The sequence below is a fragment of the Castor canadensis genome, chromosome 7 (assembly GCF_047511655.1).
Source record: "Castor canadensis chromosome 7, mCasCan1.hap1v2, whole genome shotgun sequence".
NCBI classification, from domain to species: Eukaryota; Metazoa; Chordata; class Mammalia; order Rodentia; family Castoridae; genus Castor; species Castor canadensis.
The window spans coordinates 37,224,332-37,245,788 of NC_133392.1; the positions used below are offsets into that span (position 1 = coordinate 37,224,332).

General features: G+C 45.9%; 2 protein-coding genes across 3 annotated transcripts in view; one reads left to right on the plus strand and one right to left on the minus strand.

Annotated features, from left to right (window-relative positions):
• Ffar4 (free fatty acid receptor 4) overlaps positions 1–3,472 on the minus strand; it is a 20,912-nt gene extending 17,440 nt beyond the window's left edge. For both annotated transcript variants that reach the window (XM_074078749.1, XM_020152999.2), the window contains exon 1: positions 2,750–3,472. In XM_074078749.1, coding sequence (XP_073934850.1) covers positions 2,750–3,316 — 567 coding nt within the window. In that variant the 5' untranslated portion in view covers positions 3,317–3,472. The remainder of the gene's footprint in view (positions 1–2,749) is intronic.
• Positions 3,315–20,940, plus strand: LOC141424860 (uncharacterized). Its single transcript, XM_074079517.1, has 5 exons — positions 3,315–3,321; positions 3,376–3,785; positions 7,269–7,406; positions 9,830–9,878; positions 20,700–20,940. Exons 1-5 carry the CDS (start codon positions 3,315–3,317, stop codon positions 20,741–20,743), a joined length of 648 nt encoding a protein of 215 aa, XP_073935618.1. The 3' UTR covers positions 20,744–20,940.
• Positions 20,941–21,457: the final 517 nt, after the last annotated feature.

Below are 21,457 nucleotides of genomic sequence, written 5' to 3' on the forward strand. Positions count from 1 at the left end.
GTACAATTAGAGATTAACCAAAAACTAATGATAAAATACAATAATCATAACAATATACTGTAATAAAAAGTTATTTAAAACTTTAAGAATTTTTGTTGCTGAAATTTTCTACTTAAAAATTTTTGACCTTAAGCATCCATGGGTAAATGAAACCAAGGGTACCTAAAACTGCAGAAAGTAAAACCTTGGTTGAGAGGAGTCTACTGCATACTAAACTCAGAGAGAGAATTCCTCAATGAGAAAGGAAAAGGAGACAGCGAGAGGTAAGTAGAGGTGAGATGTCTTCTACAAGATGGAGAAACAGAAGGGACTATTACCTTGTTCTCATTCCAAGTTCCCCGATCCCACCTCTACTAATTTCAATAAACAGGGTTACTACAGGTAACTCATTCGGCTAGCCCCAACCTCTAAACAGCTTTCTTGCAAGACAAGAGGGATCTGAGCACCCACCCGCCATAGCACATAGCTCCACGACCCGCCATTTTGGAAATGCTAGAGGGCTAGCACTGCACACATTTCCTACCAGGGGTCAAATACAGCGTGGCCAAGACACAGAAGGTCTCCCATCTATGCAGACCTTCTTGCTCAACCACCCCTACCCTCCTTAGCCAACAGCTTTAGTCTGGGGTTTTGTGTGGGAGAGACAAGAGTCTCCTTTCTTAGTGTTATTTGCCAGTTCTGTAGGGTTGTGCCTGAAACAATTGTAAAAGGGAGGGTACAACACACACATCTGAAAATTTAAGATATGTTCTATTTGGTTGGAATTTTCTGAGCCACATTTTTTTCTCTGTTAGGAAAAGAATGGAGAGAAATCCCTCAAGTTCTTTGAAAAATACACCAATAGTGTAACTCAGGGAGAGGATAATTTTTCTTTTTACAGAAAGGGGAGAGAGACTGGGAGGCATGATTCAAGTGGTAGTAGCAAGCCCAAGGCTCTGAGTTCAAACCCAATACTGCCAACAAAACAAACACCACTAACAACAACAGCAACAACAACAAATGGCAGCTCTTAGCTCCCAGATGATCCCATTAGCTGGACTTTCACTTATTCCAGAATCATCTCCGTGGCCCCCTTGACACTCAGGTGTACAGCATCAGGTCTAAAGACAAGACTGCCCACTGCACTTGAGTCTTTGGTCTCCCCAGGCCAATAGCGCTCACCAATTTAGCTAATCCTGGTTCTCCTAGCCCCTCCTGAGGGGACATGGTCATAGGCTTACATGTTCTTTGATTAAGTGTCATAGGCCTGATACATTCCGGCTCATTAGTCATTTAAAGCCATAAACAACACCCCAGAATGTATTCCAAGCAAGAAATAAACCATTAGGAACAGATTTGTAGGTTTGATTTATGTTTTCATTTTCTGATTTTTTTTTTAAAGATACTGCTTACCCAGGACACAGCCTGCCTCCATCCATCCTCCCCACAATAAAAAGGCCTGTGTGGTTGGTCTGGGGACACCCCCCACCCCAGAAGCCTTCCTCTGTGTCCAGCCACATCCCTGGTGGGACTACCCTCAGAGCATGAAGCCTTCCCTAGGACATTCCCCTTCCAACTCCCACCACTATATGGACATCTTTTGAGGACTGCAATTGTTTGTGCCATACTGCTAAGGGCCCCATTCTAAGGCCTGGGGTGACAGTTCCAGCCCCAGTGCCAGAAAACCAGTGACCTACGTAGCAAAAGGGGAGACCCTCCGTGAAAGCCGAGCTAGGAGTGACACTTAGCGCCTTCACAGTGCGCAAGGTCCTGTCCTTTCCCCCAACTCTCTTCTCGAGGTATAGAGGAGAACGAAACACAGGGGAAAGACAGCCAAAACTGCTGGCCTCTGTGTTCCACCTCAGCCTGCACCCAGGTCTGAAGCGTCGTGGATCTCAGTGCGCAAACCCTGCAGCCCCAGAAAACAGACCAGCACCCAGAATCCTGGGCTGTGGAACCCCAGGAAAGCCAAGCCAATGTTGCACTGTTTGAATAGTCCTTTAGGGACCCCTCCATAACTCTCATGACAACTTTTGGCACACAGTCTAGAATAAAGCTCTTCTGTCCTGTGGGTGTCCAGAATACACTGAGGCACCCTTGTCCCAGGCTCACTGGGTAAGATCTTGTGGTCTAGTGGAATCCTTCCGTCTATCTTGCAGTTGGAAAAACTGAGCATCAGGGAAAGGAAGTTACAAGTCCCTTAGAGCAGGGATTCTTGGGTCTCCAGTGCCCTTCTTTTCTCCCTAGCTTCCTGCACTCCTGCCTGCAGGCTTTCAAAGAGGAGCCCTAACCCTACCTGCACGGAAACTTCTGGGCACAACTCCAACTCTTTCTTGAGTTAAGGGTGAGATACTCTGGACAAATTAGTATTCCTTTGTGTGCCTCAGCTTCCCCATCTGTAAAGCTGGTGTGATAATAAAAGTAGTGTAACACCTGGCGAGAATACAGAGTTTAGTACAATGCAATCAGCCATTTCGCACCCCCAAAGTTCTGTCTGATTCCAGAGGTCCCTGTTCAATTAACCTCGCAATAGTCACTGCATTATGCAAGAATTGGGGGATTCCACTTACAGCGTTTGGGAGGGCGTTTATGTACCTACATCCCAGGGTTCTAGTGAGATTTAAGAAAGTAAACTTCACAGCGCTGGGCACAGGTCTGATATAACCATTAAGTGCAACAAATGGCCTCTTGTTCCTAATCATCATCATCCGAGCTCACTGTTGGATCCCCGCCCCGACACCTGTCGCAGTGCTCACAGCGGGGTGCTCACCTGGTCTGCGCCGGGGAGCAGCTGCGGGACCACGCGGAAGAAGATGCATAGTGGCAGCGCGGCGACTCCGGAGTAACCCCAGATGAACGCGAGCAGCGCCGCCTGCACACGCCGCCCGGGGCCGCGCACCCCGCGCTGCAGGCGCACGATGCACACCATGCGCTCCAGGCTGACCGCGGCCAGTGTGAGGATGGTGACGCTGCCGCTCAGGGTCATCACGTAGAAGAGCAGGTGGCAGACGACAGGGCCGAGCACCCAGGCTTCGGTCCAGCGCACGACTAGCACTAGCGGGATGGCGCTGATGAAGAGCAGGTCGGCGCAGAAGAGATTGAGAACCAGGTTGGCTGTCGTGCCGCGGCGCCGTCGGCGCGCCACCAGCACCAGGGAGCACACGTTGCCCAGCAGCGACACCGCAAAAATAAGCGCTAGCACAGTGGTCTCTAGGGCGCTCAGCACCAGCCAGTGGTCGCCCTTGACATCAGAGAAGAAAGAGAAGCGGGTGCGGTTGGCTGAGTTCAGGCTGCGCGGCGCGCCGGTGCCCAGCGTCTGCGCACACTCGGGGGACATGCCGGGTGCCCGGCCACCCGCCGCAGTCTGCGACCGCGCTCATCTGAGAAGTAACTGAGTGCCAAGGCTGGGAAAGAGGGAGGGACGCGATTGCGACACCTCCCTTCTGGCCCCCTCCCAACAGAGGAGCGGCAGAGCTGGGCGTAGGGAGCTGCGTACGGGGCGCGCGGGAACGAGGGAGTGCCCCGCAACACCGGCTGCAAACGCCGGGGGAGGCTGGGCCCTCAAGCCCTTGGACAGTTTTGGAACTCCCAAGAGGCCAGAAAACCCTACCCAGAGAACTTCAGGAACCTCCCCCCACTCGCGGAGCCGCCACAGCCTCTGTCATCTCCAAGGACACCGGAGCGGCGTGCAAAGTTGCTTATTCACCGATTTAACTAAAATTGATTTCAGAGGGTTAGAGCTGAAGTTTGGGGATTGCTTTGACCTGCGTCATTCAGGCCTTCCTAAGAAGCCTCTCAGGTTGGAGGTAGATCCCAAAGCAACTTGTAATGGGCCCAGATTTATTTTTTGGAGGGGGGGAGTTTTTGGTTTTTTGGGGTTTTTTTTATCATTACTTAATGTGAGTTGAAGAGGATCAATCTCTCTATGCTCCATGTTTTCATGTGTAGAATTACCTCATTAGGATATTGTGAGGATCACATAAAGAGTTAAGCACAGAGCTGGGGATGTGGCTCAGTGGTAGAGAGCCCTTGCCAGCATTCTTTAGTCCCTGGGTTTGATCCCCATTAGAGAGAGAGAGAGAGAGAGAGAGAGAGAGAGAGAGAGAGAGAGAGAGAGAGATTAACATGACACTCAGCACACAGCAACCACACATTAAATGTTATCAAGCATTAGTAGTATAATTAAAATGTATGTAAGTTTTTGCATCGTGAACAATATATAAAATGCTTTCTTGTAGAAAGGGCAGCCCTCCAAAATTTTGAATAAATTTGACATCCCAGAAAGAGATATTCCTGGCTGTCAGTTACACACACACACAAGCTGTGAATGTGCCTCAGGCACCCAGTATGAGGAGTACTAGGCAATCCAATCCTGTCACAGAGGAAGAAACAGGTCCAGCAAGAGTGCCCCTGGTTAGTAATAAAAGCCAGGTCACCTGCTCACCCTCGCCCCCTGTTTCTACCACACAGCTGCTGTCTAGTCTGCTATTCTAGTAAGTGAGACAGTTAGAAAGGGAAAAGTGTGAACGTGGCCCAAGACCCAGTGGTCACTTCCCCTCCAGCTCCCTCCCACCAGCCATATCCTCACCCCTTCTCGCCTTTGCCATACTCCCAGGCCCCTCCCAGTTGCTCATACTGTCTTGCAATTGTTTCTGTGTGCAGTTGTCTCTGTGTGCCAGTCTGAAGTGCTGTCATGAAGGGGCTGCCTTGTGTGTCTGCTTATTACTGTCATGTGGGCCTGAATGGACAATGTGACTTCTCACCTGAAGGGCAGATCAGCTAGGAGGTGCTCAGCTCAAGCCTTGTCTAGGTTCAAGTTGAAAAGCAAAACCAGTTTGATTTCTGACACAGCTGGAAAAAGGTAAAAGATTGAAATAAAGGAAACTCAGATGGGATTTTTGGCAACTGTCTGATTGGAGTAAGGGACATTAGATTTTGTGTGAGGGAAAAGGGGGGGTGGGGAGAGACAGAGAGAGAGAGATTCTATTATCACAGGTTGATGTGGTACAGAAAGAAGTTTCCCCGGAATGGATGGCCATTACTCTCCAATGGCAAAATAATGTGTACAGAGACTGCTAAACTTTTCTCCATTCATGTAGCCTTCATGGCACCTCTAGGCCAAAAGAACCACCTGACAGTTCCCTTTATTAAGTAGCTGCATCGAAATGATTCAGTAAGACTTTGTATCCTAATAGCTTAGTAGCCATATTGCAAAATAATCCATATAAATTGGGGAAAAGCTGTTGTTTTATTTTTAAGTAACCACAATGACTTCCTGATAGGTTGCATGTACTTGTGGAATCCCCACAGAACTTTTGAAAACCAGGAATCTGACTGAGCTACTCTTGTTTCTTATTCCCTGATGACTTTTGTGGGCTTCCTGCTTTTGATCATTGTGACCGCTGAACACCCTGCTTTCTAAAGATACGATGTTATGAATCGAATGTTGAAACTGTGGTTCACCTAGAGCAGAATCTGACATGTTGGGCACCTGAGCATACATGGTCACAGTACTTAGGAACACAGGCTTAGAAACCAGTCTCCTCAGTTCAGAATCTGCAGTTCATTATGTGATCTCGGGCTTCTTAGTATATGAGAAGGGAGTGAGAACAGTGACCTCATTGGTTTGGGGGATTAAATGAACTTTCTACACATAAAGGACTTAGCACCATAGTTATCGAGTGGACAATGGGTTCAGGTCTGCGTACCCATGGCTGGATAAAAAAAAGAGATTTTTTTAGTTCAATTCTTTTATTTTTTTTAAGAGTACTGGGACTAGAACTCAGGGCCTCAGGCTTGCTAGGCAGGCACTCTACCACTTGAGCCACCCCACCAACCCTTTTTTGGTACTGGATATCTTCAAGATAGGGTCTCATGAACTATTTGCCTGGGGCTACTATTTGCCCAGGGCTGGCTTTGAACCTCGATCCTCCTGATCGCTGCCTCTTGAATATCTAGGATTACAGGCATGAGCCACCAGTACCCAGCTTAAATTTTTTAGAGGCTGAAAGTACACAATTAGGCAACCTCATCTGCTCAACATCTGATGAGGAGTGCCTTATAGCAGAGAGCATCATAATGGTAGGAGCAATTCTGAAAGACACTGCATGGTGAGACAGGAAGTCAGAGCAATTCAGGGGCTAAGCTAACTCTTTTTAAACTCAATCTCACAGGAAGTTAGCAGGGTCCCTTGATAACAACACTAATCCCTTCCCAGGGCAGTAACCCCAATGTCCTGATTACCTCCCATTATTAGGTCCCACTCTTAAAGATTTCACAACCTCAACACCACCACACTGGGACCAAGCTTCCAACATAAGAAACTTTGGAGGACACCCTCAAATCGTATCCAAACGATAGCACCAGGGGGACATTTTGTAATGTCTGGTGCCATTTTTGTTGTCAAAACCAGGAGGCTCTCCTAACCTGAACACCCTCCAATGCACAGGACAACCCCACAACAAAGAGTTGTCTAGAGCCAGGAACAGAGGTTCCTGCCTGTAGTCCCAGCTACTGGGGAAACTAAGGCAGGAGGATTGTGAGTTCATGGTCAGTCTGGGCTACATAGTTAGGCAACATCTCTGAAAAAAAATTGTCTAGTCCAAAATGTTGACACCATTAAGGTTAGGAAATACTATTCTCTTGAGACTATGTAAGACTTTACCTCTTATTGTTTACTGTGTTCTGGAATCATACCTAGTGGCAAAAGCCACATATATTATCACTTTTCTTGAAGAGGTTTCACTACCACCTCTGTAACTCACGGGGCGAAGCGAGGCTTGTGCTGCAGCCCCAGAAGTGCAGAACTGTGAAATCCCCCACACAGCTAGGTACAGTGTCATCAGGGTAGACTGACCTCATGTGTTCCTCCAAGACCAGACACAGGAAGCTGTGCTCTAAGCCCTCATTGTGAAAGTAAAGTCATCACTCATTAGCCATTAATTACTATGATCATACTCCTTTGCCTGTCCATTCTTAGGTAAAACCGCAAGAACAGAGACAAGGACCCACCAAGTGTAAATATGGACAGTCTGGTTTCTGAGCTAAAGGGAAGTCTTGTACCGTGGGATGACTTCTGTTCCCCTTTAGTGAATATTTCTAACCAAACAGAGGGTGTGTGACGGGGTGCACAGGGGACTTTTATCTGGGTAAAATACTTTCTGGAAAAATTTTATAAAGTTTGTATGAAATGCTTACTGGCCCATTCTTTCTCTCCAAATGTATCTCTCTCTCTCTCTCTCTCTCTCTCTCTCTCTCTCACCTCATTTTACCTTTCCTCTCTTTTCCAGGTGTGCTATGCCTCCCTGAGCCTCCCCATCTCTGAGCATGCTGTCCTCTTGGTGTGGAACACTGCTCAGGCCCTTGTCTACTGGGGACCTCTTCAGCTCCTTACAGACGGATATAAGGAACCTTCTTCAGAGTGCAAGGTCATCATCCCTTTCATGCCATTCTGGCCTGGCCATTGTGTCTACTAAGCTGTGTAAACACTCAGGGCAATTTGGTCTGGGGGTGTAGGATCCCACCTTGAGGAGATGGAGGGAGTGGAGGCAGGACAGAAACTTAAAGTCTTTACAGAGGGGTGGGCAGTCTTGGCCTTCTCTGTAATAGATCCTGATTTTGCAAGGAGAGAGAAAGAGAGGTAATTGAGGAAAGTCAGGGCATACAAGACTCTCTTGTTCCTCCAGTCTGTGGTATCTCTTCTGTCCATATTGTACCTAACAGCCAAAACAAGAAGTATGGGTAGAAACTGGAAAATGAAAAAGCTAAACCCAAGTGGAACAAGTGATAAACTGCCTGTTTCTGAATTATTCACACAGGAGAGGCCCAGACTAGGGAACACAGTGTCTGCTTAAGCAAGGCCTGGTGGCTGGGCCACAGCTAGCACATACCGTGCTTTGGGTAGATTAGGAAAAGTATCTGCTCAGAGCAGGTCAGTTAGAGCAGGCACCCCTTCCTCAGGGTTGACGTGGCTGAGGCTCTGGGTTCAACAAGTACAACCCAGCTGGCTTTAAGCCCCTGCATGTGGCTTTCAGGTTGGTAACCCTCCTCAGGGAGGTGGTTATGCTTGGAGGTAGCTGTGCTTGTAGTCTGTAGCTTGTGGACAACATGGCCTTCCTTGCTGGTTCTTCCTGCCTCCTTGCTGGTGGTTTCTGCCCAAACTCTCAAATGTCACACCACGGTATCTCAGTGGGGTGGAGCACACTAACCAGACAAAGGCCCCCAAGTGTGTCCCACTCATTTGCCAAGAATTTCCTCAAACCCATCTTGCCTGAAGGGTAAAGAAAGGAGAACAAGGGCCAGTCCTTGACTTTTAAATGAGCTTCATGAAATGAAAAGTTTTGTCTTTGAAAAAAAAAAAAAGGAAGAAAGAAAGTGGAGCCTGATTCTCCACTGCTTTCCTGTGGGTGGACTTACTGGGTTTCTGCTAGTGAATAGAATGTTATGAATAGAAGTGATACCATGTGACTTCAAATTCTAGGTCATAAAAAGGATATGGCTTCTGTCTGGCTCTTTCTTGGTTGTTACTTGCTTGGAGGGGAGGAAGCCACCATTTTTTAAAAATTTTTATTTTATTCATATGTGCACACAATGTTTGGGTCATTTCTCCCCCCTTTCCCCCACCTCTTCCCTTATCCCCCCACCTCCTCCCTCTCCCCCACCACCCCCTCACTACCTGGCAGAAACTATTTTGCCCTTATTTCTAATTTTGTTGTAGAGAGAGTATAAGCAATAATAGGAAGGAAAAAGGGTTTTTGCTGGTTGAGATAAGGATAGCTATACAGGGAGTTGACTTGCATTGCTTTCTTGTGCATGTGTGTTACCTTCTAAGTTAATTCTTCTTGAACTAACCTTTTCTGTAGTTCCTGGTCCCCTTCTCCTATTGGCCTCAGTTGCTTTGAAGTATCTGCTTTAGTTTCTCTGCGTTGGGGGCAACAAATGCTATCTAGTTTTTGAGATGTCTTACCTATCCTCACACCTCCCTTGTGTGCTCTCACTTTATCATGTGATCAAAGTCCAATCCCCTTGTTGTGTTTGCCCTTGATCTAATGTCCACATATGAGGGAGAACATACGATTTTTGGTCTTTTGGGCCAGGCTAACCTCACTCAGAATGATGTTCTCCAATTCCACCCATTTACCTGCGAATGATAACATTTCATTCTTCTTCATGGCTGCATAAAATTCCATTGTGTGTGGATACCACATTTTCTTAATCCATTCATCAGTGGTGGGGCTTCTTGGCTGTTTCCATAACTTGGCTATTGTGAATAGTGCTGCAATAAACATGGGTGTGCAGGTGCCTCTGGAGTAACCTGTGTCACAGTCTTTTGGGTATATCCCCAAGAGTGGTATTGCTGGATCAAATGGTAGATCAATGTCTAGCTTTTTAAGTAGCCTCCAAATTTTTTTCCAGAGTGGTTGTACTAGTTTACATTCCCACCAGCAGTGTAAGAGGGTTCCTTTTTCCCGCATCCTTGCCAACACCTGTTGTTAGTGGTGTTGCTAATGATGAGGAAGCCACCATTTTGTGAGGACACTGAAGCAGTCCATTTGGAAGAAACTGAGGACTCCAATCAACAGTACCAACTTGCCAGACCTGTGAATGAGTTTTTTTGAAAACAGACCTGCTAGCCTCAATCGAACCTTTATATGACTACAACCCTGACCAACAGCTGACTGAACCCAGTGAGAAATTTCATTTTCCAGCTCAGCCACTCGTGAATACCTGACCAGAGAAACTGAGATGATAAATGTTGATTGTTGCTTTGGGTCATTACATTTTGGGTAATTTGTCTTACAGCAATAGACAGCTAACTCAAGTTGGTACGTTTATTACCCTCCTTTTACAGATGTGGAAACTGAACTGCAGAGAAGTTATGAAATTTGTCTGCAGTCCTGGTAAGTGTGACTTGTAAGTTTGGTTCTAAGGTCATGCTCTTAACCATCACAATGAACCTGTCAACTCAGAATCATAAGACAACTGAGTTCTGTTGAGGACATAGACCAGGGACCAGAGCAGTGGTTCCTGTAGCTTGACAGCTTTCGAGTCCTGCTCATTTTATCACCTGGGCTCCACAGTCTTCCTGTGCCAACTGAGAACCACCAAGAGCCTTTCCAATGCATCTCTCTCATGCTTGGATTGGCCATAATTAATTGACTGCTGTTGCTTGTCACCAAGAAGCCTAATCAATACTAGACCTAACTCACCTCCCCTGGTGTTTGGTTTTTGTTTTTATAGGTTTTGGTTGTACTGGAGTTTGAATTCAGAGCTTCACACTTGCCAGGCAAGTGCTCTACCACTTGAGGTACTCCACCAGCCCCCTGCCTTGTTTTAAAGACAATCTATATTTTAATGAGAACCAGCTTGCCTTAACATAGGAGCTCTTCTCTGTCATCTTGGTGACTGCCTAGTCCTGTTTTTTGGGAGAGATGCAATCAAAGCCTCCAAATGCAATTTTTTTTTTTTAAATCAGAAAGGAAAGTGATTTAGGAATGGTCCATTTCTACTTAAGTGACAGTTTTTCCTCTGTGGGCTAGCCTTGTAAGGAAAATAATTCATTCAACACTCACCATTTGAGCACGTACTACATGCTTCCAGGCACCAGGCCCAGCCCTAAAAATGCAAAAATGTAGGCGAGTGATGCCAGCACACACTCACAAGAATTCTGCCATCCAAGTTGTGGTTCACCAAAATTCTGCATGTCCCAAGGAGACCACTGGCCAACGTCTTGCACAGTGTTGCATGACTCCTCTTGAGTTAATTGTTTTTTCTGTTTCTAATTACAAAATGTAAGAAGTAACTCAGAAAAAGTAATTTATCCATCATTCCTCCATGCAGAGATAAACCTGTGGGATTTTGCTGTATAACCTGTGGTGTTTTTTGTTTGTTTTTGTTTTCTTTTCTTTTCTTTTTCTGTGCATATGGGGCTAGCTACATGTATATGGGTCTTTTACAAAATAGGCACCATGGATACACACTGTTTTGTAATGTGCTGCTAAGGTTTGGATGTGACCTCAAAAATTTCATGTTTTGGATGAACTTTTGGTTCATTTTGCCAAATTTGTATGTGGATGGTATTTGGAAAGGGGACATTGGTCCTTAGGATGGGCTAAGAAAGAAAATCCAAGTAATCCTAGCTACTTGGGAGGCTGAGATCAGGAGGATCTCGTTTTGAGGCCAGCCTATGCAAATAGTTTACAAGATTATATTTCCAAAATAAGCAGAACAGGCTCAGTGGTAGAGCACTTGCATGGCATACATGAGGCCCTGAATTCAGTCCCCAGCAACACAAAACTAAAAAACAGAACAAAATGGACTGGAGGTGTGGTTCAAGTCCAAATTGCAACTGCTTTGCAAGCATGAAGCCCTAAGTTCAAACCTCCATCCAACCAAAAAAAAGAAGAAAGAAAAGAAAAGGAAGAGAGACTAAAGACCGATGCTTATTCTGTCTCACATGTGACAACCTCCACCGTGTTATGGTGATACAGCCTAAAGGCCTCACCAGACACTAGCACCCAAAACTGTGAGCTAAATAAACCTCTATTCTTTATAAATTACCCAATCTCAAGTATTTTGTAGCAGCAACAGAAAATGGACTAAGACATATGCACTTGAATGTTTTTGTCTCCAGCATACTATTTTTCTATCTATCCTTCAGTTTCCTCAGTGTGTACAACTGACATATCTAGCCCTTCTCTTACTGACTAGGTCTTGGGTACAAGATAGAAAGCCACAGCTACAAACCACACAAGTCCTCCAGCAGAGGCTCGCAGAGGTCAATCCAGGCTTGCTTGAGTTTCCTCTGGTTTAAAGTAAAATGAGAAAAATATAGATCGCCTTGTAGTTTTTACCAAGGATAACCACATTCACATTTAATTGCAATATTATGTCTTGACATCAGTTAATTAGACTTCTTTTTCTTTCAAGATAGGGTATTTGTGTAGGTCATTAGGTAAATAGAAAGACAGAGAGAGGAGAGAGGACTGGGGACAGAGAGAGAGGGAGGGAGAAAGGGAGGGAGGAAGAGAGGGAAGAAGGAGGGAAGGAAAGAAGGAAGGAAGGAAGGAGTTGATAATCCTACATGAGTCACTGAAACTTATATAGAAAAATTGATCCTGGGCTGGAGGCATGGCTCAAGGTCTAGAGCAACTGCCTAGCAAACAAAGCCCTGAGTTCAAACCTTCATACCCCTCTCCTTGAAAAATGATTCTGACCTGCACAGTCCTGAAAGCAGGAGGCCTCAAGCCACCCATGCTTCACACATGGTAATAACACTAAGGACACATGTCCATGTAAGAAAAGACTTCTTATCTCCTCTTAAGAACAGCTGTCCAGGCAGTTGGGATAGTCTCCCATTTACAGGTGAAGCCGCAGAAGGACTCAGTGTGGCTGAGGGAGCTGATCCAGCTCCTATGGCCTGTCAGGCCCAGGGCCAGCAGACTCAGTTTCCTGCCTCCACCCAGTGACCTCAGGGCTCTTCTCTGAGCTGCAGCTTCATAGTGATACTGGGTTCCATATAGGGTATAGAGGTGCAGCTGCAGAATTGAACCTGGGGAACATTCTGGAATTCATTTCAGGAGTCACAAAGCTGTAACACACTTAGGGGCCAGAAACCCAGGCCTGGGAGATCTCTGTCTTCCTGCTTGTCCCTTGGTCCTTAGGTTTTGCAGTTAATCCTTCTGTCACTACCCTTGGAGGTGCAGCTGAAGAGGGAGCGCCACAAGCCACAAGGGAATATTTTCAGGAAGTGCCTGATTGGGCAGTGGTCTGTTTGGTGGGGCCCCTGGTTCTGTAGCTTACTGCCTGTTCTCCCCTGGGCAAAGAACTTCACTTTTCTGTTTCCTCATCTGTAAAATGGGAGTAACTCCACCTCCCTCACAGGTTTGTGGAAAGATAACATGGGATGATGAGTGTCAGGCCTTTAAAGAGGAGGGGCTTGGCAAATAGATGATTGTGGTTTTTCTTTTCTTTAGCATCTAACACATAGTACATGCTTAAAAGATTTTTAAATAATTGAATAATGAGATGAATATACGAAAAGGAAAATTTGAGGGTTTGTGTGTCCTCCAGATGTCTCTCTCTGTCATTTATGCTATGGCCCTCAGGAAGCTGCTATAAAGGTATATAGGGACAAAGAGAGGAGGAGGGACAGCCACCACCATGCTAGCATTCTTCCCCTACATCCCCAAGAAAAGACAGCTGAAGTCAAAAAGCAGGACTAGAAGGAATGGTACAGGAGAAGTCCCTTTTGAGGTGTGGTTTGTTGTAGCACACGTTCTGACAGCAACTCCTTCTTTTCTTAAGAAACATGAGCTCAAATGATAAAGGTCTCAAAGAAAAGAAGAGACCTTTCTGGGGAAGGAAGACTCCAATGAGTCCTCTAACCAGCCCAGTTGGGACCCTGCTGAAGACCTGGGAAGACACCCAGTGATTCTGCCTACCCTCCACCCAGAAAGGTGCATACACTCAGTGGCCTGTTTCCTCTGTGCTATGTGCGCACCAGCCAATGGCCAGTGGGCAGCATCCCAGAGGGCTCCAGGGACTACTGAAAGTTGCTTAAGGCTTGGCAGCTCTGGGGCCATCAGAGCCCAAGAAGGTGGAGGTACTGTAATAGAGAGAGTACTAAACCCCATGGAGAGTCAGCTTGGTAGCTGTGTGCCCCAGGCACAGCTGTTCCTCTCTTGGGCCTCCTCTCCTTCCCTCACAAATGAGATCACAATTGTGGAACAAAATGAGATCTAGAAACTGCCAGTCAGGGTCTGGTGAAGTATAGGAAGGTCTTGAAAATCTGCTCTACGCTGCTCCCTGGTGGCATATGTCTACAGTGACTGTTCCTCAAAACTCAGGTATTCTTCTACTCACCCATCCATCGTTCACCCACTCACCATTCATCCATCCACCCAACCACCCATCCGTCCCTCTGTCCATCTACTCGCCGTCCATCCATCCTTCCATCCATCTATCCCTCCAATCATCCATCCATCTTTCTTCTTTCCGCTCAAAAACACTGGTAGTCTCTCTGCCAGTTGTTGAGGACACCTTACCAAACAAAATACTGTCCAAATCCTAGAGGGAAACTCACAAAGCAAATATAAGGATGAGACCAATGAGCAAATATACCAAAAAGGTTTTGAATGAAATGTCATGGGAAGCAGGCAGGGATAGTAGCTGATTCTCCTGAAGGACCCAGAGGAGCTGCTCATTCAGCAGACAAGCACTGGGTGATACGTAGAGATAGCCTCTGGGATGGGAGCAGACGCAAACACGTGCAGTGTTTCAGAGGCCTGAAAATCTCTAGAAGGGCAAGTGTATACCTGGGAAAGATGAGTACGAAGAGAATCATTCTCATCATACTTTAGCCTCCTCTTTGCCAAGCGTGTGGGGCTCCTTCCTTGCAGGCTTGACCATTTGTGATTGTGGGATGGACCACTCTGGGCATTCCCTTGTCCTGCTACCTGAGTTTTTCTCAAGGAGGAGCCCATTGGGACAGTTTCTCAGCTTTCTCCCCCAAAATGGATTTCATCTGGGATAAGACCAAAACTCATTGCTTTTCAAAGAAAATTACTTCTGTCTTTATGGTTTTTGTTTTGATAGTTGAATTCATCCTTGAGGCCATGTTAATTGGCCTGGTCTTTTTTGAAGGGCGTGTCAGTGCTTCATTTCAAGTGTGGAGGGAGAAAGGGCCCTGGGGACACATCTGGGGCACAGTGCTGACCTGAATGAGCAGAGCCACAAGAGAAGGGTGACTACATGGTGTTTGGGGCAGTGATCTGGACTTAAAGGACAAGTGACACCACATGAAGGAACTTGGACTTGGTGGCTTGACTAATGACACTTTGGATTTTTGAGGATAAAAACACCCTGAAAAGGAGATCATGAGAAACACATGGTCATTTGCCTATTCTCACAAACACACACCACACACACACACACACACCACACATACACTCCATACACACACACCACATACACACATACACCACACCACACACACATACACCACATACAACCACATCACACACACCACACACACATACACCACACCACACACACACACATCACACACATACCACACCACACACACCACACACACACCACATACAACCACATCACACACACACACACACACACCACACAACACACACACAACACACACACAACACACACACACATCACACACATACCACACCACACACACATACACACACACCACACACATACACACATACCACACATACACACACCACACATACACTATACCACACACACACCACACACACACATACACCACTCCACACACACACACATCACACACACCACACACACCACACACACACCACACACACACCACTTGGCCTGGATTACACAGAAATGAGCATATAGGAGGACCAAGGGTGGATCCTTGGAGACAGCCCCGACTGGAGCAGGGTCTGCAATGCCCAGTGCACATCCACTGTTGCCAACTTAGGGCACAGACACCATGCAGGGCTCTCACCATTGGTGCTGGTCTCTGGATGCTAGAAACTCCACAATTGTACCCCAGATCCTTGCCTGAAAATGGATTCTGTGCACCCCAGCTTCTCCATCTCTTCTAGAAGCTGTCACAGTGAGTCTGATTGGCTAAGCTCAGGGTCCAGGCCTTGCTGCCAGAGGCTGGGGAAGCCAGTGTTAGCCTTTTTCCATGGGAATGCAGGACTATACTGTGAGATTTCCCAGTCACAGGCTGGGATTCAAGTGTGATATATACCCCACTGCCACACATCCATATGAAGTATGTGCGGGGATGTGTGGTGTGTATGTGGTGTGTGCGTGTGTGTGTGTGTGTGGTGTGTGTATGTGTGTGTATGGTGTGTGGTGTGTGGTGTGTGTATGTGTGTGTATGGTGTGTGGTGTGTGGTGTGTGTATGTGTGTGTATGGTGTGTGGTGTGTGGTGTGTGTATGTGTGGTATGTGGTGTGTGTGTGGTGTGTGTGTGTGTGTGTATGTATGGTGGGTGTGTATGTGTGGTGTGTGTGTGTGTGTGGTGTGTGTGTGTGTGTGTGGTGTGTGTGGTGTGTGTATGTGTGTGTATGGTGTGTGGTGTGTGTGTGTGTGGTGTGTGGTGTGTGTGTGGTGTGTGTGTGTGTGTGTGTGTATGTATGGTGGGTGTGTGTGTATGTGTGGTGTGTGTGTGTGTATGGTGTGTGGTGTGTGTGGTGTGTGGTGTGTGTATGTGTGTGTATGGTGTGTGGTGTGTGGTGTGTGTATGTGTGGTATGTGGTGTGTGTGTGGTGTGTGTGTGTGTGTGTGTGTGTATGGTGTGTGTGTGTGTGTGGTGTGTGTGTGTGTATGGTGTGTGTGTGTGTGTGTGTGGTGTGTGTATGTGTGTGTATGGTGTGTGGTGTGTCTGTGTGTGTGTGTGGTGTGTGTATGTGTGGTATGTGGTGTGTGTGTGGTGTGTGGTGTGTGTATGTGTGTGTATGGTGTGTGGTGTGTGGTGTGTGTATGTGTGGTATGTGGTGTGTGTATGGTGTGTGTGTGTGTGTGTGTGTGTGTATGGTGTGTGTGTGTGTGTGGTGTGTGTGTGTGTATGGTGTGTGTGTGTGTGTGTGTGGTGTGTGTATGTGTGTGTATGGTGTGTGGTGTGTGTGTGTGTGTGTGTGGTGTGTGTATGTGTGGTATGTGGTGTGTGTGTGGTGTGTGTGTGTGTGTGTGTGTGTGTGTGCATTTTTCTCCTCCTGGGCTAACATCTTGCTCAGCCTTGGTACCTTCTGGCCTGGCTTCCTCAGACTCCTGTCTCCCTGGCCTAACAACCAGCCTTCTGTGAGCATTTCTGAGTGTGGCACATCTTCTCTTACAGCCATGCAAGGACGAGGCTCTGAGGCCTGCCTGACTTTCCCCTAGTTTACTTTCCCTCTCTCCAAACTGCATTGCAAAATCAGCCACTTCTGTCCTGCCAACGACTTCACCTCCCCTTTCTCCCCATCTCGCAATTCCTGCTGTTTCTAACCATTGCTAACAAAGCACTTTAGATTTCCCTTGGGCCCAGCATCACCTGGCATTTAAGAGGAGCCCCAGGAGGCTAAGTATGTGTGCGTGCATAAGCGTGTGTGCATGTGTGAGAAAGCTGTGGGGTTGGTGACTCCCATGCCATATTCTGGAATCTCAATTTCCTGATGAACTCACTGATGGACTCACGCACTAACTTTTGCATGGAGAGGTCTTTTTCTTTTTTCCTTTTGAAGGGGAAGGGATATTCTGAACTCAGAAATAATAGGTAGCATTTACTTGCAATCACTATGAGACGAGCGTTTGTACTAACTTGTGAGTCCTGTAGCAATCCTGTGTGGAAGGTGACTGTCATTATTACTTTCATTTTACAGGACAGAGGCTGCAGAGAATAATTGTCAGGAAGTCTTTTATTCACAACCAAGGGGAATTCAACTCAAACTTAGACAAAACAAACAAAAGAAGGAGGAAAAGGAGAAAGGGGAGGAGAACATGGGGGACGGGAGAAAGGAGAAAAGAAACATTCTGGTTCAGTAGGCAAGAAGTCCAAGATGTGGATCTACCTTAGGCACACCTGGACGCGGGTATCCAGAGGACTTGTCTGGGCATCTGTCTTTGCCTCCAGACCCTTTTCTCTGAAACGTCTTTGTGTCAGGCAGCAGTCCCTGCCTGAATGGAAGCAAAGAGGCCACAGCAGTTCTTATCTACTTCCTGCCAACTCAGCAAACTCTTTTCCAACACTGTTGGCAGAATTCCCAGGCTGGCTCTCACTATTAGGGCTGGGGTCACACACACATCTGGAATCTGGACTGACACTGAGGGAGGACAAGTTCCATCAAGAAAAGTAAGGCTACTAAGCCCAAAGGATGGGCAAAGGATTTTGGGTGGGCTAAAGTGACAGGGGCCACACCAGGAGATGAAGTAGCATAGAAAGTAGATTCCAAATCCAAAGCCAAGTGTGGCTTCAAGGTCTTCTCTGACTTCATCTGAGCACAAACAGCCCAGGAGATTCGGCTCTGGGCTTGGTTTTGTCACTAACTAGCGAGCTGACCTTACAGACTTTTCCTGTTTGCAAAATAGAAGTAATACCTGTTCAATCTCCTTCACGAGCTGTAGAAATAAAATTGGACCTTGAGTTAAAAAGCATTTTAAAGAGTACTATATTCTTTTTTATAAGGTACTATATTCTTCCTATGTATTAACCTTCCGTTTTCTACTGATTTTGTGTTTTGACAGTGTTGGGGTTTGAACTCAAGGTTTTATGCTTGCTAGGCAGGCACTCTACCACTTAGCCACTCTGCCAGAAACCTTCCATTTTGTTTGTTGAAATCAGCTTAAAATTCTCTATAGTTTCCTAATTCCCTTTCTTGTTTTCCTTAAAAAGAAATTCATGTCAAAAGCAATATCTGCTATGAGCAATTTGAAAATTTAGAGAAGAAAAAAATGAAATAAGAGAAAATTCACTCAGAATCCCACTGTTCTGAGATAAATATTATTAGCATTTTGGTATTCTTTCTTTCTTGTCTCTTCTGTATGGCTGGCTAGCTGTGCGTACGTGTGTGTGAGTGTGTTAATAAAAATAAGATAACTTAACACTCTTTCAAAATTTGCTTTTCCCCCTATTGATAATGTTGCAATTATTTTATGTGACCCTAAATATTTTTCAACATCCATTTAATGGAACAATGGTCTTCCATCATTTAATGAACTCCTTCTGGTTACACATTTAATTACTTCTAATTTTTTCCTATTAATAAAAACCTTACAGAACACATAGCAAAAACTAAATTTTTGTATGTATGTATCCACATAAAAATATTTTTCCTTGGCACATTTTCTAGATATGGATTCTGAGTCTAAGATTTTGCAAAACTCCAAGGCTTTTGGTATCTGTGGCCCATCTGGAGAGTTCACACCAAGTCACACTCTTGTGAGCAGTGGATGCGTGCCCATTTCTCAACATCTGTGTAAGAAGGTCTAATTATGTGCTGAACTCTGACCATGGCGACAGCCTTTCTCTTTTTCTTTTTAAGCATAGATCTATCATTGCTTCCCTGTGATGACTTTCTGCTGACGGAGATTCTGTCTCCTTCCCACTTCATTCAAAGTACCAAAGAGTTTTGAGCCTTGGCAGTTTGGAGAATTCTATGAAATATGCAGATCTAGGAGTCAGCAAGCCAAAGTTCCCATTCCACACTCACATTGAAAAGCTGTGTGACTTTTGGTAGGTCACTTAATTTCACTGAGCTACCGTGACCATGTTTATAAATTAGAGGTCAAGTCCCAATTCTGCCCCGCCTGCCTCATAGAGGAAGTGGGTGTGCTAAGAGGTTGGATCCTGAACCCACACAATGGATGCTGTGCATTTTGGTCATCCAGCTTTGCCCACAGTGGTCCCGAGTCTCCAAGGAAGGACCTGTCCCAATCACCATCCCCTGGAATCTAGGCTGGTCCTGTGTCCCATTTCCAAGTCACAGAATGCAGTGGAAATGATACAATGTGACTTCCAGAGCTAGGCCATAAGACTCTCTGACACCAAAGGGACCCACCTGGCTGTGCCTCATCAACCCATAAAGGCCAGTAGACTTTGGGGTGTGTGTTACACTGTGGTGGATAAAGCAGGACACCTGCCAAGTTTGTATCTAGTATGCTGAATCTGGGAGCCAGTCTAAAGTTTAATGGTTGAAAATTGCCTCTGGAACCAGATAGACAGTCTTATTTGCAATTTTCCCCACTATCTCCTAAGTGATCTTGGGTGAATTATAAAATGGACATAAAAATTGTGCCTGCCTCATGGCAGTGTTGAGAGGGTCAAATTAGACAAGCAAGTCCTTAGCACAATGTCTGGCCGAGTTCGTCCTGAACACATTTCAGCCACAATGCTGATAATCACTTCACTTCTTTGGCTTCCTTACATAAAGTTCTTGAAAAGTGTACATCAAACCATCCTGTATTTTGTGCTCATTGCCTCAGGCACAATCACTGCCTTCTCTGGGCATGGAAAGGATTTCCAACGCTTTCAATCTTATGTACATTGGATTAAAGTCTCAAAGCCAGGCATTTTAAGATATTCTAAGTAAGCTTCCAAAAGTCAGGTCCCTTAAAGAAATGTTTCACCTAGGTTGATGTCATGGATCAAATATTTACTTTATTTATGGCCACATTCTTGAGGTCTGCTTTATAGTCTCTTTTGTACCGGTGTTTGTTTTAATGATTGAATCATACTTTTTGTTCCTCAATGATTCTACTGAAATTCTGAAGATAAAAACCAGGCATTTCTTAGACACAAATTATTGAAATCATTATTTCTAAAAAACTCTCATTCACCTGCTCTAAAAACATCTGTGGCGTATCTACCCTAGGCCAGGCCCTAATCTAGGGATGAGAGGTAGGAAGGGAAACACAACCTCTGACCCTAAGAAGCATATGGTCTGTTGGGGGAAGGGGAAGGTGTGTGGGAAGAGTGACAGGCCAGGGAAAGGTGACCATGATCCTGGGAGAAAAGGCTAGGAAGAGGGAGACACAGAAGGTCATGGAAGCTGTGAAAGAGACCCATGCTTGTCACGGCTTTAACCAGGCTTCCAGATGGAGGAGACCGGGGAAAAACAAGGTGGGGTGGATTCCCACCCAGCAGCCACTCCCTAGCCTCCCCACTCCCACAGGGGTGGCCGTGAGTGGTACATGGTACACTGTGCTTATCACACGGTTTCCTTTCCTGTCACTTTTCCCAGCCACCTTTGCCATAGATGTGTCCATGGAACCAAGTTCTGACTAAAAGGGACGTGATCAGAGATGCCCCCTGCCGGTCCGGAAGTGAAGAACTAATGCCCCACTGTCATCTCTCACTTCCCAGTGACCTTGGAGACCACGAGCTGCAGATGGCATAACTACAGCACGAAGGAGGGCTCCCAGCCCAGAAAGATTGTGAGGCAAGCAAAGAATAAACCTTACCATGTTGAGCCACTGAGAGTTCTTGCTCACTTCTTACCAAAGCCTAGTCTGGCCCATCCCAATACACTATGTATCTAGTTCTAGTCAGTGCGATATAGGGAACATGTAGTGTTCCTTTTGAGGTAAATGGACTTTCCATTAAAAAGAGAGCAGGACTGAGGACTGCTCGTCATTACCCTGGCTAGCGGTCGTGTCCTTGGTTTTGAAGAAAAGCTCATTACAATGCAGTGTTTGGAACCACAGCAGCCCTGATGTGAGCACGAGGAGGGTCCAACAGGATTATAGAGAAGAACTGTGAAAACTACTGATCTAAACTACAACTGTCTGATTCCACACTTCTTTTTAAAATGTCATGATGTGTGAGTCTCCTCTATTATTTACATTTGAGCCATCTGCACGAGAATAGCTGCAAATGTGGATGAGGAACTTGGCCTGTGACATGGTGCATATAAAGTGTTAAAACATTTTCACCTGGGATACTACACACTCTTACTACACAGGATCCCTAAACAAGTTGGACTTTGATTTTTGAAACATC